Source organism: Gavialis gangeticus, unplaced genomic scaffold, assembly GCF_001723915.1.
Source record: "Gavialis gangeticus isolate Ggan-Ray unplaced genomic scaffold, GavGan_comp1, whole genome shotgun sequence".
Lineage (NCBI taxonomy): Eukaryota > Metazoa > Chordata > Crocodylia > Gavialidae > Gavialis > Gavialis gangeticus.
Genome location: NW_017729031.1, coordinates 17,302,841 through 17,320,011, shown reverse-complemented (window position 1 = coordinate 17,320,011; position 17,171 = coordinate 17,302,841). Strand labels below are relative to the sequence as shown.

At 42.7% G+C, this 17,171-nt stretch overlaps 1 protein-coding gene across 1 annotated transcript in view; it reads right to left on the bottom strand.

Moving 5' to 3' along the window:
- LRP1B (LDL receptor related protein 1B) overlaps positions 1 to 17,171 on the bottom strand; it is a 2,002,088-nt gene that overhangs the window by 61,915 nt on the left and 1,923,002 nt on the right. Inside the window, exon 82 of the mRNA XM_019522796.1 lies at positions 11,900 to 12,064. Coding sequence (XP_019378341.1) covers positions 11,900 to 12,064 — 165 coding nt within the window. The remainder of the gene's footprint in view (positions 1 to 11,899; positions 12,065 to 17,171) is intronic.

Below are 17,171 nucleotides of genomic sequence, written 5' to 3'. Positions count from 1 at the left end.
AGTGAGAAAGTTTTTTCCCCAATATCCAACCTAAACCTAATCCAACCTTCATGAGCAGAGAGAGGTAGTTAGCTTTGTTCACCTGAAGTCAGGAAGAAGGTAGGACAGGGTGGTACATTATAAGCCAGGGGAGTTCAACCTTTTGGTCCCATGGGTCAAATGAGTGATTTGGGGTTGGGCCACAGGCTGGATCCAACTCCATGCACCAGGATTCCTCCAAACTAAACCACCCCATGTTCTGGATTCAGGGCCCTGGGACCCTGCACCTCCCCTGCTTAGCCCTGCCTGCTGGGATCTAGGCTCTGGAACCCCATACCAGTTCTGCTTGGCCCTGCACACTGGGATCTTGGCCCTGGAGCCCTGCACTGCCTCCTCTTGGTCCCACATGTCCCCAGAACTCCACTTCTACCTGGTCCTGTGCACTGGTATCACGCTTTCAAGATATTCATCTAGGTCCATGCACTGGGATCAGGTCCTGCCCCACTCTCTGCACTGAATGTAGTGTGCAGGGCCATGTCCCACAGGGGTTCCCACAGACCCACAAGGAGCTCCATGGACTGGGTGACAAGACTCTGGGGGCCAGATCTGGCCTGTGGGCCAGGTTTTGAACACCATTATTAGAAAGTAACTTATTTAGAGAGGCATAAGCATTCATAAGTACCCTTGAGTTTTTTTTGTTTTTTTTTGTTTTGTTTTTTTTACAAGAACACATTATTGTTCTTTTCTACATTTATGATTGCTACTTGAACATCAAGTTTTGATAAATCTTTCTTCCCTATTCCTTTCCTCTCTCTTCTGATGTTCCTCCATGGTCTAAATGTAGATCTCCACTTTTTTTTATACACTTATCCTCATTCAAACCTTCAGTGTTTCTTATCACTGTGGTGCTAACGAGTTTTAAATGTACATGTGACCTTTCCTTGTTTTGCCATATTGTCGTATCAATGTCCCACCACTTCAATTAATAAAATTATGAATCTTTATTTTTTCCTCTGATCTATCCAGGTTATATACCATATCCATCGTTATCCTAGTGCCTCACCATGATTTCTTCCATGAAAGAGAAATGGCTAATTTTTTCTTTAAAATTCTAAGGAAGAAGATAGGACTATACCTTTCCTGCCCCCTCTCCTATTACAGCTAATACATCCAAGCCTTTCCTCCTTCTCTTTCTCTTCCTTTTCCATATTATCTATGGACTGGTAAACTAAAATATTTCGTGTATTTTTTCTAAAGTTTGTTCAAGTAAATCTTTTTTTAATGAATTCTGCGGGAATAAAATCACCAATTTAAAATAACTCTAACAAATCTGTTTATTCTTAAAAGGTATATAACTGTTATGACTGTTGCTTTAATAGTTATGGCTCAAAGCATATCTCAGCTTAGGTCACTGGGAATGATTGGGTAGTCAACAGGCATTCATTTGAATGAATTTTTCACATTTGATGCTGCTTTATTTACTCAAATCTTAGTAACCTAAGCTGAGAGTTTCTTAGCTGCTATGAGATTTGGACATCCACTTGGCACTAATTTTAATAGAGAATTCCAGGGCTAAATGCCTCAGATAACACTGAAACATAAGCAGTATTGACAAAGCTGTGTCAACTTTTAATGCAAACTTCATATGCTTTGAGCCATAACTATTAATGCGACATTAGTAAATATACTGTTTTATGTTTTAGATAGTATTTGGCTTACATTTTTAAGAGCATTGCTCATGCCTTTCAATATGTCAAGGAGTCCCTCCCCACTCCCCCTTACCACTGGCCCTGCCTTATAATTCTTTATGATATTCTTTACCGAAGTAAAGGATAAAGCAGCTACACACCCAATGCAGCCTGAAGCACAGGGAAGTAGGTAAAAACCTGATCACTTCTCAAGTGTCAGTGAACATTTCTGAACAGAAGAAAAACTGGTTTGCCCACCCAATCAGACTAGCTACCTTGGAAGTCCTTCAGTTCGTCATCCACTAAAAATCTCTGGCTTTGTGATAAGTTTTTATAGTTCAAAGATGCCAATTATCACCTCTCAGGCAGAGCTCCATCACTTCCGTTGTCTCAGCCAGAGACCAACATGCAACTTTATTGCACTGGAGATATTTCCAGGAACACACACACAATCCTAATCTGCATCCCTCTGCCCCCCACCATAGCCCCGCAGTGCCCCTTACTCCTGACCCACAGCCAGTACCCCGCTGCCCAGCCCTGCCTTATGATTCTGATAGGTCACCCCCTGCTTCGCCAGCAAAGCAAAGCAAGATCTCAAACTCAGCTCCCGATTAGGCACGCGCTGCACTAGGTATTCTGTGAACTGGAGTTCTAACTAGCAGCGCCCATGTGGAAAACAAACCCGGGGAGGAAATCCCAGATATTTGGCTTGCATTTAATAAACCTGCCTGAACGCAGCACAGGGATGGGGCTGGCCACAGCCCCTCTACCCTCACCTTCCCCCCAGGCAGCATCTCGTGCCTGCTCAGCCCCCACGAGCACAGGCACCAGCCCCTGTGCTGCCCTCAGAGGCAACCCCCACCCCTCCTGCCCTGTAGCACCCCTTCCTCTGCCTCCTGTGGGAGCAAGGGGAGGAAGGGAGGGATGAGCAGAAGCCAAAAAAAGAAAAATAACAGAGGCACCCAGTGGCCAAAGGCCTCAACTACAGAAATAGTGCAGTGCCACCTGGTGGCAAAAGACAGTAATTATAAGTGTTTGAGTCGATTAGTGTTTGAATGACGCAAATCCATAGGTAGGGCAACGTAAGCAGGGAGTGCTGCAAAATAAAACATGTCCCACCAGTGTTAGTTTAATGCACTGAAAAGATTTTTAGAGCAGAGGGAAATCCTGATCGTGCAAACACAAACGCAGCTGCATCGGCATAATTGGGAAATCTTGTGTCATTTACAAACGCCCCTAAACACCATACACTTGTTGACATAGACAACTTTTTGGGGAAATGACTCATTAATATACTTCTGGATTTGGATTTCTGCCACTGATTTGGGTGTTTTCAGAAAATCATTAAGTAGAATCACCGCTTATGTCATGCACTTTTTAAAAAAAGTAATTAAAAATATTTAAAACTTGAAATTAGCCTTTTGTGTCAAAATCAATGCGTTTTTTTAAAATGATAGGCAATCTATATTTTGCCTGTTTGTAGAAGAATTTGATTCTATTCTGTGCAAAAGTAGGTTTATAAATATACCAAATTGTTGCTGCTAACGTGCAGATGTCTATCCATGATACTACAGGTGTATAATTACTGACATTTTAGTGACAACTGAATGGCAGGCAAACTCAGACAGAACTGAAGTTATTTGCCCATAATCATGCAGTTGGTCTGTTTCTGAAACAGGACAAAAACCTGTCCCCTGACTTGTAGTCTCAGTCTCTAACCATTAGCAGAAAGTATTTTAATTTTTATTCATTGTAATAAGGGTGTAGCTTTCTGGATTACCAATGATCTCAAGTTTGTATCAATTTCTGCCAGATGATGTCAATTACTGCAATACCTTATTTGAAAAATGTAGTAAGGAAGTATTTTTTATAACTTTAGCTGTCTTTAATGCAATGTATTTTGTAAATTAAAAAAGTATTGATATGATCTTTTTACTCTAACTTCTATACGTCTTTCTCTCATTTTTTTCTGTTCTTCTGTCCTTACGATTTGTAAGATTTACTGCACAGGGACACTACCATTCCTCATTCCTTCCACCCTTCCCCTAACTCCTCCTTGACACATTGACCAGCTTGATCTAAATGATGTAAATTGCACCCAGATACTAGAGTAAAGGGTGGCTTATAAATACTTGTTAAAGTAGGAACTAAAGTGCCCTCTACATGTTACAGGTGCTGCATAATTAACTGGTTAATAGCACAATTACCTTGAGACCAGCTACACATGCAAATTACCTATTACACCATTAAAAGTTCCAATCAGCCATACAGTTAGACCTAAAAAATGTGTACTAATTTTATAGCTGGTTGCTTTCCAGCTTTAATGTGCACATGTAGCAGGGTGTGGCAGCTGTGTCTTCCAGCCCTGGAGTACATTGAGAACCACTACATCTGGGAGCCCCTTAGGTCAGGATCCCCTGCACTGGCAATACGGCACAATGGGATCTAATGTAGAATCCCACAGTTGCACCTCTTGCCATACATGTGTGGCATGGCAGGAGGCACAATTGTGTGGAACATACATTAAATCCCATTGTGACTTTACCTGCGTGTGTAGAGGGGCCCTTACTATTGTAATTATTGTGTCTTAAAAGGAAAACTATGTTTATCCTTAATAACTGAAAAGTTATATTTTGCATAATGTATTTGGAAACCTGTAGTCCCTGGGTGCATCTACACATGTAATTAACATGTAACAATAAACTTGGGCACAGTTTGCACTAGAGTTTATTGCTCCTGGCTGGAGAGTATACATGTGCATCCAGGGCCACAGCATATTCAGCCAGGATAGAGCAGCCCTGGTTGGCAGAGGGTTGGACAGTCAGTTGCCAGCCTGGGGCTGCTCTGCCCTAGTTCATTAAGCTGCAGAGGGGCTGGCTGGGGCATAAGGACGCTACAGTGTAGGGCTAGCTGGCAGGCAACCCCCGTATTGCAGCACCCTCATGCCCCTGCCAGCCCCGGTTACCATCTGATGTGTTTTAGCACACATAATTACTCCACAGCAGGATAGTACTTGTCCCAGACAAGTCCTATCCTATATCAGAGTCCCTACCTTATATCAGAGTTAATTAGTTTTTTACAGACTAGTACAGGCACACACGTAGACAGTGATGCTTTACAGCAGGGCTAGTTAGTCAGCTCTCCAGTAAAGTGCACATGTAGATGTTCATCCTGAGACCTAGCTCTGTTATGTTATGTCATTCTTGTAATAATTAAATGTCAAAAGATTAAAGCACAGAAAATCCTGGATGTTTTCATGACAGTTTTCATGTTTTGTTTAGTATTTGTTTTGGCTGCACAAACTACATTTTGTGTTGATTTTGTAAAAACAAAAAACAAACCCCCCCACATTTGGGGTAGGTGGAACAGAGATGATTCTGGAGGCACCTGTAGTTGTCACTTGGCAACAGATTTGGAACAAAATACTGAGAAAATGAAGCATGTGGAGCTCAGACAAACTGAAACTTTCTCTGTTCTTGGAATGATAATTAATCTATAATAGTGTGGGGTTGAAATAAAAATCTTAAAATATTGTTTGCATAGAGATTTTAGTTGTTCCTAGTTTATAGGTATAGACTGCTATATAAAAGCAAATAAGATGTCTGTTCTGTTTGCAAAACACATGTGGAAACATGTCAGGACTCTGTTCCTTCACTATCTAGAAGATTGCTTTTTCAGAATTTAGACATGGTAGATAGGTATATATGAAAAGAGGAAAGATGAAAGAATAATCTAAAAGTAGACTTTTAAATGTGCTGTCTCAGACTATGGAAACAGCTTGAATAAATAAAAATATTCAGTATTCAATAGTGTTGTATGGAATAAGGCTTCCTGTAACGAAAGGACTGAAGATACTGTGCTGTGTTTTAAGAGCTGTCTTTGTACATAGTGGCCATGTCCAGATGAGTGCAGATGTTTGGTTCTCCAGGGACAAGTAGCAGCTGCACACCTTGCACCGCAGCTACTTGTGCCCAGGGAACGCCTGTGCCATGTGCACTTTGGGTTGTGGCAAATTAACCCGGGGTGGTAGGGGAGGCTAGTGCTGTAGCTGTGGCAATCCTGCTGGGTGGAGCTTGGCTGGCAGCCGGAGTATGACTCCATTTTTCAGCTGCATGCAGTGCCCATGTTTGCTCTGCTCTGGGGGTTTTTTCCTGCTTTTTGACCCCTGGATATGGTTTTTCCTACAACAAAAAACCATGGGAAAAAAATGGAGCAGCACGCACACTGGCAGTGCACCCTTGCAGCATGGAGAACATCTGACTGTGAGGCATGCGGTGCTGCGGATGTGTTTACGGTGCTACGTACTGCACAGCTGCACTCATCTAGACATACCCAGTCTTTGCTCAAAGACAGGTAATATTGATGGATAAATAACATTAGTAATTTATGAGTCCTCAATAATTCATAAGAATGAAGAGTCCTGCTTAAGTTTACCAAGCCACCAGCACAGGAGAAAGGCATTAGCAGACTAATTTTTAGAATACACAGTTACCAGCAGCCTGAGACTCCAGCTATACTTCAACTCAGACCCCTGATTCCACAAAACCTGGATGGCCAGAGGTAATGGTTTAGTCAGCTTTATTAGTTCAGTGCCAGACAGACATTATCGCATTTTGGAGCTTCACTCTCTGGGGAAGATTGCTATTCTTTGTACCAAATTAGCAGGGCAAAGGGGCCCTTTATTGAGGGCTGAAGTTGTGTCTTGTGAACCTAGAAGAAGTTATATTCATTGCTTTGAAAAGGCAGATCATGAAGCAAGTCTGAGACTATTTGACCTATACTTTAGATAACATTTTTAACATTTTCGGAAACAGCTTGAAATACTTTATCGATTGTTCTTTACCTGTGGCAGAAAAACATGCCAATGTGATTTTCTGTTTATTTCTGACTAACCATATATTATGATTGCTGCAAACATACTAGAAATACAGGTTTATCTGATATTATTAATTACCTTAAACTTGTTAATGTTTTTAACAAATTCAATTATTGCTGTATTATTTTCTTTTCTATTTTGATGTGTATTTTTCTTATACTTTTACTGGTTTTTTTTAGAGTTCCTATTAATTTGGTTTGCTGGAAAATGTTCATTACTATATCAAAACTTTTAATTACATGTCTCAGATGTGTGCTTTTAATTAACTGATGACATTTTCTTTTGTTCAATTATTGTAGTTCAATACAACTGTCATAAACTTATAAATTTTAATTAAAGCTGCCCCAAACTCTAGTTATATAATGTCCACATAGGAATTTGCCAAAAGGCTTAACTGTAAGTAAACCAACAATGAATAAATCCATGAATTGCCAGTGGGATTTGTTTAACAAATTAACATTTGTGTGCAGATAATGAGGTTCTACAACTTATAATACTCAGCAAAAATTTAATAAAATCATGTTTAAAAAAATGAATAATACACTGCAATTTACTTAATTGGTTATCACATTAGTATTATTTGGTAGTAAAAGGGAACAGAATTTATAGGCAAACTTTTATTGGAAATTTATTTTCATGTGCAGACACACTTTATCATGATATCAGATTATTGAGGAGAATTTTTTTCCCTTAATATATTTGCTTATGTGAACCTATGCCCAAAAAGGCCCAAATGAAACAGTTTTATTTCTAGGAAGAAGTAGATCCTTACAGCCTGCTGCTTAATGGTATAGTGTGGCACCCCCAGTTGGCACTGTATGTTCCCGCTCTGTGGTCTGGATCCCCAACTTGCCTGCCATGACTTGAAGGAACTGTACAGAAGAGGGGGTTCAGTGGTGTTCCTTCCCCCCAGAGATAGGGATATTCACAGGTTCACCGTGGTTTTTTGCAGGGCTCCGCCTTCCCTATACCCCGTCTACTAGCCAGCTGGTGATCTTTGTGCCATCTCCCTGACTCAAGGTTATGGCTCATGTGTCGCCCTGAGGGGCATCCACCTCAAATGTATATACGGTACAGTCTTGGGCAATCAGCTTGACTGCCCTGGTTCCTAGGATGACCATGAGGCCCAAAGTGCTGGCTTCAGGGCCAGGGACAGGGGCGGGGAGGAGATATATCTATGAAGCCAGTCAATTCTCTTAGGGAGAATCGCCATCCTAGAGCGTCTAATGATTTGGGACCAGGCTTTTCAAGTTCTCGACCAGATTCCATCTCCTCTTCTTGCTTCTCTGCTGCGGGGCAGAGTCATCCCGTCTGCTCCAACCGGCACACCATGTCTTAGTCTGCATTCTTCCAGCTGGCCTTCCCCCCTGCCTGGCTTCTGGCAGGGTTTTTAAATCTCCCGTGGCAGCAGGCCCAGATGATGTTATCAGCTGGCCACCGCCCAGGCTGAGGGACAGCCACTTGAAGAGCTGGCAGAATGCCAGCTCACGTGGTGCTCTCTCTGCCCCAGCCTGCCTAGGAGGTAAGTTTTCTGGGATGTGGGTGTTCCTGTACTCTTCTTCAGGAGCGCTTGGGGTGCCCCTGGCATTTCTAAACCCTGCCAGTATTTTTCACCGTCACGTATAGGTTCTCTTTATAACAGGTGGGCAAGATGTGGCACATCAGGCCATTCTGTCTGGCCTGTGGGACCTCCCTAAAACTTAGAAAATTAATATTTATCTGCCACTGGCTGCCTGTGTTGCAGCCCTCAATGGCTTGCCAAAACTCAGTAAGCAGCCTTTCACCCAAAATAATTGCCCGCCCCACTTTATAACCTTGTACTAAGGTAAAGGTGTTTTGATGTAGATGTGAATTCCAGTGTGAACAGGCTTTGGAAAATACGTGGATTAAGTCTGATTTCTCCAATTTAAAGAAGGTAAAGAGCAGTAAACTGATGAGAATGATAACAAATTATATCTCTCTCACTTGTTGAGCTGTTCATCTTTTTCAGAAGTATTTGGAAATGTAGGTCCTTGTTGGAATCCTTTCCTCCCTTCATAAAGGATAGGGGAATGAAAGGATTCAGACGTGAAATGATTCCTAGCAACAGGCTGAAGGGAGTCTACCCTAAATTAATATTATCTGTGAGCACCTAGTAACCCAAATGCTTCTATATGAAAGGCAGTAGCAGCAAGTAAGTGTTTGCTCCAGTTGATACAAAACTTATGACCTGACATTTAATTACATCTTTCTCTCGCTCATCTCTATGCCCTGACTAAAAACAAACTGGCATCACTAAAATGATGCTAATATGAGCTTGTCTTTTAGATATGTAACCTCATGAGCTATGAGTTTCAAGAACAAATACTTCTTATTCTCCAGTAGTTAAAATTTCATCACTATTAAAGAAATGTCACTGTCTAATAGTCACTAGAGTTGACTCAGGATTCAGTTTTCTGTGCTTGATGTATAGCACTTTGTCTTACTGGCTAAGTATAGAGAGTCAAAAAGCCCAGGGCAGAATCAATTCAGTCTTCATAAGTTTCTCTAAGCTGGATAGATTGAACAGATAATAAACAGAAAAGATGTTTACTTCTGAGATGAGAAAACTTGCCTGCACCAAAAGGCGGGGGGAGGGGGAAGTGGAGGCCAGAGGAGCATATAGCAGCCTCCTAGGCTGCCAACCATTGCCAGGCCATGCCTGATTGGCTTGCTGGCACATGCCTCCAACCCACTGCTCTCCCATGCAGGGGAAAAGAGCTCCCCACCTTGGTTGGCCCTGAGACAGATGTCTGCCAACATGGGGGGAGTTCCAGGACTCCAGGGGGGTTTCCTAGGCCAGACTGGGATCCCCTCAAGCCCTAGTCTGCCCAGCTGCTGGGGGTGGGGGAAGCATAATTACCCACCCCCACCCATGCAGCCAGGCCAGGATGGCACAAATAACTGATTGCAGGAGAGAGGGGAAAAGAAGTCCCCACTCCCAGTGCCAGCCTCTGAGTCCTGGTCCACCCAGCTGAGAGGTGGTGATTCCTTCTCAGCATGCATAGGCCAGCGGGACAGATACCCAGGGAGGCAGAGGAAATGAAGCCACCCCACTCTGGCCTTGGCCGTCTGAGCTGGGGACTTCCCAACTGATGGGGGCCAGGCCCAGCCCAGGGTGACAGGTTCTGCCTGTGCTTGCCTGGCTGGGCCAGGTCCATAGAAAGAAGGATCAGGTCCCACCGCCCAGCACAAAACTCCTGGGGCACCTGGGCATCCTGAAGCTGCTGCTGGTGCTGGCCTCCAGAGGGTGGCTCCATGGTGCCATCCCACTATCCAAGGGTCAGAGGCAGAGACTCACAGGGGGCAGGGCTGTGCAGCCAGCCAGCCTTGCCTTGGGGAGGTGGGGTGGCTCTCATGGCACAGCCCCCCACACCAAGCTGAGCAGAATCCAGGCAGGGGTCTCCTTTCCCCTGTCTCCCCCTCCCCCCTGCCCTGCTCTGTTACAGCCTGGGGTGGGGCTAGCCTAGCTAGCCAGAAGAAAAGAGCACTGGTTAAGGCCAGTATTCTGGCTTGCAAAGACTCCTGGGATACTGGGGGACTGTGACCTGAGTTGGGAGGGGATCTGGGACAGAAGTCCCATAGAAGAGCTTAACCTCAATCAGTTAAGCCAGATGCTATATCCATTAAGGTTTATTTTAAAACAGGTTTGGCCATTTTGAAACCAGTTTATGTGCACTTAACTTCTGTTTTGTTACAGGTTTAAATCAGTTTCTGATCACTTAAGCTGGTTTATGTGTCACTTCTGTCCCAGGGTCATGTGAGACTCTGTACACCTTACTTAACGCTAGACTCATAAAGGGCAGTGTGTGCCCTACCATCCAGAGGAATTTACAACTTGGATTACACAAGGTGCCCTTTTGTACCAGAAAAGAAGAATGAAGCAAGTATGAATGGGACTGTCAGCTATCAGCATTCTGACTGAGGAACTACTTCATCTATGCAACAGGAAATGTAGAAAAGAGGGGAAAGGTGTAGGTGCATAACTCAATGTTACATAAAGGTACCTATCTCAGTTCAGCACCATGAACCATCTCTTGGTGTTACAGCCTATGTTCTTCTAAAAAATGGTGGGGGTGGGGAAAACAGTCCACTCACAATCCTGTCAGAGGAAGAGAAAATGGTGCATCCCCACACCCTATGCATAATAGTTGTGTGTTCACTTGGGAGATGAGAGACTTGGGTTCAAACCCCTTTTATATGTTCTATTTTGTATTAGAGCAGAGAATGCAACCAAATTCTCTTTTTCTGGTGAATGTCAAACTATGCAACTATACAATATAATTACCAAAAATTATAGTAATTCCCCTTCTTTCCAACACAATCAATATTTAAATTATTCTATGCAAAGTGAAAAGGCTTTAACAAAACAGACATGGGCAATTCAGCCTCCACGTGCCCTCTGCTGTGATGGTTATGAGATTCCCTTGGTGTCATGTGAGATGTAGGTTAAAATCCCCGTAAGTAGAGAAGAATGGAGAAATTTATACCCCCATTTTCTACTTCCTACATGTGCAAATTAGGCAGGAAGAATGCTTGTTCTGTCAATGTCAATAGGTTACCTTTCTGTTACAGTGTATGTACCTCAGCACTACCAGGATGTGAATAGCTATATGTATGGCTAGCTAGAGAAATTTAGGCACCTAGTTGTCTTTATGATTAGCAGGGATCCTGGTTTTCTCTGATAAAAAAAAAATCCCCAATTTTCAGATTAAAAAGTAACTCAAAATCCACATTTTTTGTGATCAAAATGAAACACCGCTATATATAGCGGTGTTTCATTTTAATCTTAGAAGAATGTGGATTGCGGAAGGGTTAATCTGAAAATTGGGGATTTTTGTTTTTAATAAGAGAAAAACAGGATCCCTGACTATTAGACAGTTTGGTGTCAAGGAAATTCAGGTATTCAGTGGGTCAGGTGAATGTCGTATGAATGAATGTGATGCCTACATTTTCGCCTGTGGCATTAATGTTCCCCTTGAAAATCTAGCTTCAGTCTTTTCCAGGCATCAGTTTCTGTAACTCTCTTTTCTGTAAGTCAAACTATATTACTAGGAAAACACTTAAACAGTTGAATGAAAAGCACTATTTAGTTCAAAGTTAATGTGCGTATTTGAGGTGATATTAGCATTTTTCTGCATGCTCTCGGCTAAAGAAAATGCATTGCCTTACCCATGCTATAGGCCATAAGGCTCAAGCAGAACTTTGACTTTGATATACATACCTATTTAATTTATAATCTTATATTTTGTACAGTCCTGTATATCTACTAACTCACATTTATTCACATACAAATACATGCAAACCTAAAGCACAAAAGCTGCAAAAATATATTTACCAAGAACAGAGGCTACACAGGTTCCTCCATTTTGACAGTAATTATAACAATGGTTGGTTTCACATCTTTCTCCTGAATAACTTGGCCAGCAGTGACATCTTGGATCACCTTTCTCATTGATAATGCATCTTCCTCCATTTTCACACATCAGTTTACATGTGTCATCTGTAGTTTAATGGGAAAAAAATGCAGGTTACTGAAATCTTCAGGAATTCTTTGTTGCATTAACCAGAACAGAAATGTGTATGTTGTGGGAGTGGGGTGGCAAGGCTGAGCCAAATGTACTTTTACAGAATCAGATCAAGTGAGCTCTTACTCACAAAAACTTCTGCATCTCTGAGTCAGTTAATCTATGGGGTGCATCTCCACCCTGCCTTCTGCCTGACTTCAGACTAACATGGCTAATTACTTCTCCATGTACTACCTTTGTTCTCCCTCTCAAATACCAGGTCTGTTGGGGGCCATGTCTCTCTTAATTGTACCATAGCCTTTCAGGTAATTACATTTGCTCATCTAGTAGTTACATTATAACAAAACATGTTTTTCAAGCCAATTCGATTATGCTACAACCATAATTATCACATAAACATAATTACAGAATGTGTGCTGTTTGAAAATATGATTCTTTAATAAGGATATAGCCAAGGAGGAAGCTGCAATCCTATATGAAACCTTTTTCAACACACCATGATTAAAAGACCTGTAGAATTGCTTAGATTAGTTAGTTCATACTGTAGATTAGTTAGTCAAGATACCTCTACCAACATCCAGTTTAGATGGTTCTGATCTCTGTAGTGCAAACACAAGCCCAACATAGCTTAAAACTATCAAGGAGGCAGCAAGGCCATCTCTAGTTTGGGAAGGCCTTCCAATCAAGGGAACTATAAAGATTATATCTGAATTTTATTTTGCTATTTTTGCCATTAGTAATAAGAAGAAATTAGTTGAAGTAACTACACTAGTAAGGAATATGGCCAGGGATGAGATACATTGTTAATTAGGGTCCTAGGCTCTCTTTCTTTACTTTCTATTTGCTTTCTGGTTATGCATTTCTTTAATAGATACCACAAATGATAACAGGGAGTGATTTCATGATTACCTATCCAGGTACCAAGGTACCAATCATGTATCAAAATCATAAATTGTCAGTCTCCCTTTGCACACTAAATGCAGTTTGCTTTTTCTGGTCTTAATTTCATAGGTGACTACTGGAACAAAGCATCTTGTGAAGATCAAATTTTGGTCACAACATATTTCAAAGGATGATAGCTGTGTCAGCCAAACTCCCAAGGTAAATGCTTTTCACCTTTGTAATACAACTGAAGAGCAGCTAGGGAGACAGCAACCCTGGGTACTACCTTGGAGGGTGGGAGGTGGAAATACCTACTGGAATAGCTGGCCATGCTATAGCTGGTCAGCTGGCGAGCTGGTTCAGCTGTTGCTGACTTGTGCACCAAAGAGCCCTGGGGAGGGAAGCACCCCTGTTATTCCTCTGCTTTACTTACATATGTTTTTTAACTTTCCAGGGGAAACATTCTATTGGGAAGAATTCAAAATATACTTCTCTAATTAAGCCTGTGTCACATCAAATTTTGAAATGGAAGATAAAATTTTAATTTTATAGTATTTTGCAGTTTGGTATTTTATTCTCCTGCTTGTCCTCAATTTCCTGCATAAGTATAATTTTTTCCTAAAGAAAGAATGGAACAGCATGATCCTCTCTACTTTGACTTGGAAGAAAAGACTTGCATATATTTCAATTATTCTTTCTCCATATCTGGCTGCATTCTCCTTTTTTTAATAAGGAGACATATTTGTAATATATTTGCTTAAGTCATCAAGACATTTCTTTTTGTGATCCTTGACAGTTTCCTTTGTTCAAGGGTAAGAAAGTTGACCTTCCATGAAGGCAGCACTAAATGAGGCAATCATGCAATGCTTTCTGTACTTTTTAGACACTTTTGGCTTTATTTGGTGATTAGTCATTTTTCCTCTCACCTCTTTAGAAAATCTACACTACAGTCCTTTCTTGGCTGGAACAAATTTTCCTCTTTGCTAAGCATTTTTCTTTAGGAGACACATTGCTCTGTGCTCATGTCCTGGGGTGAGACAATAAATGGGTGTATAATTGTCCAGGGCAACAACTTAAGGAACTACACTCTTTGGGAGAAGAAGCCTACTTCTTTTCCTGAGAACAAAATAATTTATTTCAGCACAGGTATTTTGCTATATTTGCAAAGGAATGTACTTTTTGTTGCTTTACCACTGAGTGAATCTAGGAAAGAAGATTACTCAAGAGATTAATGTTATATTAGGACTGAGTGATTTTTCTATTTTTCTTACTTGTATGAAAACATCAGAACCTGTCTGCTAGCTGTAAGAAAAACCTTCCCTTTGAAGGCCATCAATAATTCCATTTGTAATTATTCTTTATTTAATATGGTGGGTTTCCATCCTCTCTGGAATATTAAAGAGGGATATGGAAGGTGAGTAGTTCTAGGGAAAAATTAAAATGTATTTTTTAGTCCAAAGTGAAAAAGGAAGGCTAAAATGGATGAAAAGTTTCTTAGTTTCATAGATGTTAGGGCCTAGAAGGGACCTTACAGATCATTGGGCCCAGTCTCCCTGTACTTGGGCAGGAAAGACTGTTGGGTTCAAATGACCCCAGCAAGATAGTCTTTAAAACGCTTTTTGAAGATCGCCAGGGTGGGCATATGCACCACCTCTGCGCGGAGTCTGTTCCAAACCCCAGTACTCTACTTGTAAAGAATTTTTTTCTTATGTCTAGTCTGAAGCAATCTTCAATCAGTTTGTGCCCATTATTTCTTGTCCTTGCCTTGGGGACCTTGGTGAATAGATGCTCCCCCAGGCCCTGATATACACCCTTGATATACTTATAAACTGCCATCAAGTCCCCTCTGAGTCTTCTCTTCTCCAGCCTGTACAGTCCCAAGCCTTTCAGCCTCTCCTCTTCTGACCTGGTCTCTAGGCCTCTAATCATGTGTGTGGCCTTCCTTTGGACTATCTTGAGCTTCTTCACATCTTTCTTGAAGTACGGTGCCCACAACTGTATGCAGTGCTCCAGCTGTGGTCTCACCAAGGCTGAGTAAAGCAGGAGGATGACATCCTTAGCCTTGCTCAAGATGCCTTGTAGATGCATGCCAGTGTTTGATTAGTTTTGCCAGATATGGCGTCGCATTGGTGACTCATGTGCATATTGTTGTCTATCGTGACACCCAGGTTTCATTAAGTTGTGGTGCTGGCAAGCATAGCACTGCCGAACCTGTAAGTATGTTGTCAATTATTTCTCCCCAAATGGAGCACTTTACATTTCTCTGTATTAAATGACATCAGATTGAGGCCTGCCCACCTTGCAAGCCTGTCCAGGTTGGCTTGTTTTGCCAGCCTGTTCTGGAGCATGACCACGCTTCCCCAAAATTTGGTGTTGTCAGCAAACTTTGCCAGTTTGCTTTTAATACTTGAATCCAAATAATTGATGAACATGTTGAAAAGCACTGGTCTGAGCCCTGAGGGATGCCACTGGTCACCTCCCACCATGATGACTCATGTCCATCAATCAGTACTCTCTGGGTCCTAGCATAGAGCTAGTTAGCTAGCCACCAGACCTTAAAGTAGTTGAAGCTGCATTTTCCCAATTTAACCACGAGGACATCATGGGAGACCAGGCTGATGGTCTTTTTGAAATCCAAGTATATGGCATCAACCTCATTTCCCCTATCCATGTAGCAAGTTATCTGATCGTAGAAGGAAATGAGGTTGGTCTGGCATGACCTGCCTGTAATGAAGTCATGTTGGCTATCCTTCAGAATACTGCCTTCTATTAGCCTGTCAGTGATGGATTCTTTGATCATTTTCTCCAGGATTGTATAAGGGATTGAGGTCAAATTGGTTGGCCTGGAATTCCCTGGGTCTTCCTTTCATTTGTGAGGCAAACAAAAACAAAAGGTATACTTCCTTTTATAAATATAGTGCATGCTTCTCAAGCCAATAGTTTATTTCAAATAGAAAGACACTTCTTATGGCTAGGTACATACACTTAAAAAGCCATAGGCAGGTTTCTCTAAGCTGTATAAATTGGATCAGGAGCAAAGGGAACACATGGTCACCCTTTGGTTGGGGGGTGGAGGTGCTTGCAGATGTCTGCACTGGCTGAGGTCAGAAGACAGGGTGCAGTCCCATGCCTTACAGTGTGGACTCTCCCCCCACCCCCACTCACCCCCCAGGCATTGGCTGTCAGCAGCATGGCTGGGTGGCTCCCCAGCTCTGCTTGCATAGGTCTGGTAGGGGCTGGGGCCACGCCCACAGGGCAGGGGGCCTCCACTCCCCCCTGTCCCTTCCCACAGCCACTGCCCAGTTTGGCTGACATAGGCAGGCAGGAGCTGGGACTGAGAGACACATGGGGTTGTCAGCTAAGCCAGGCAGCACAGTATGTGTGTGGGGGAGGGTGGGGAGGTAGCAGTGGCTCTCTGTTGTGCTGGTTTCCCCCCCACTTCCTCCTGCTCACACTGCCCAGCTTGGCTGACAATACCATGGGGCTCTCAGACCTGGTTCTTGCCGTCTCTGTGACAGCTAAGCTGGGCCAGGCAGTTGCAGGTAGGGAGAGGGGTGAGAGTGGCCTGGGCCTACACATTGGGGGATGTCACAGAGACAGCAGGAGCCAGGGCTGAGAGCTCTGTGGGACTGTCAGCCAACCTGGGAAATGTGGGAGAGGAGTCAGGGGGAGCACAGACCCCCCACTGCATGGGCATGGCCTGAGCATTCCCAGACCTGAGCAAGCACAGCTTGTGGGGGAGCCCGTGGCCTCCTGCCATCTCTGTGACAGCCCAGGTGTAGGGCCAGCCCTGTGCTCAGCCAGAGCAGATAAGCTCCAGCTGAGGTTAGTTTTGCCTGCCCTGCAAAGGGGGTCAACTGGGACCCACAAAGAGGACTGGGATGCTGGAGTGCTGAGACCTAACTTGAGTCAGGAGGGGATCTGGGACAGAAGTTCAATAGACCCATCTAACCTAAACCAATTCAATCCGATACTACATCTATCCAGGTCTATCTTGGAACAAGTTACAGCACTTTTAAACCTGTGTGCACTAATCTTCTGTTCTGTTACAGGTTTAGACCAGTTTCCAATCTCTTATATCAGTTTGTGTATAATGTCTGTACCTATCCTAATTATCATTAGCAGGGATCCTGTTTTTCTCACATAAAAAAAATATCCCCAATTTTCGGATTAAAAAAAGTAACCCAAAAAAAGTAACCA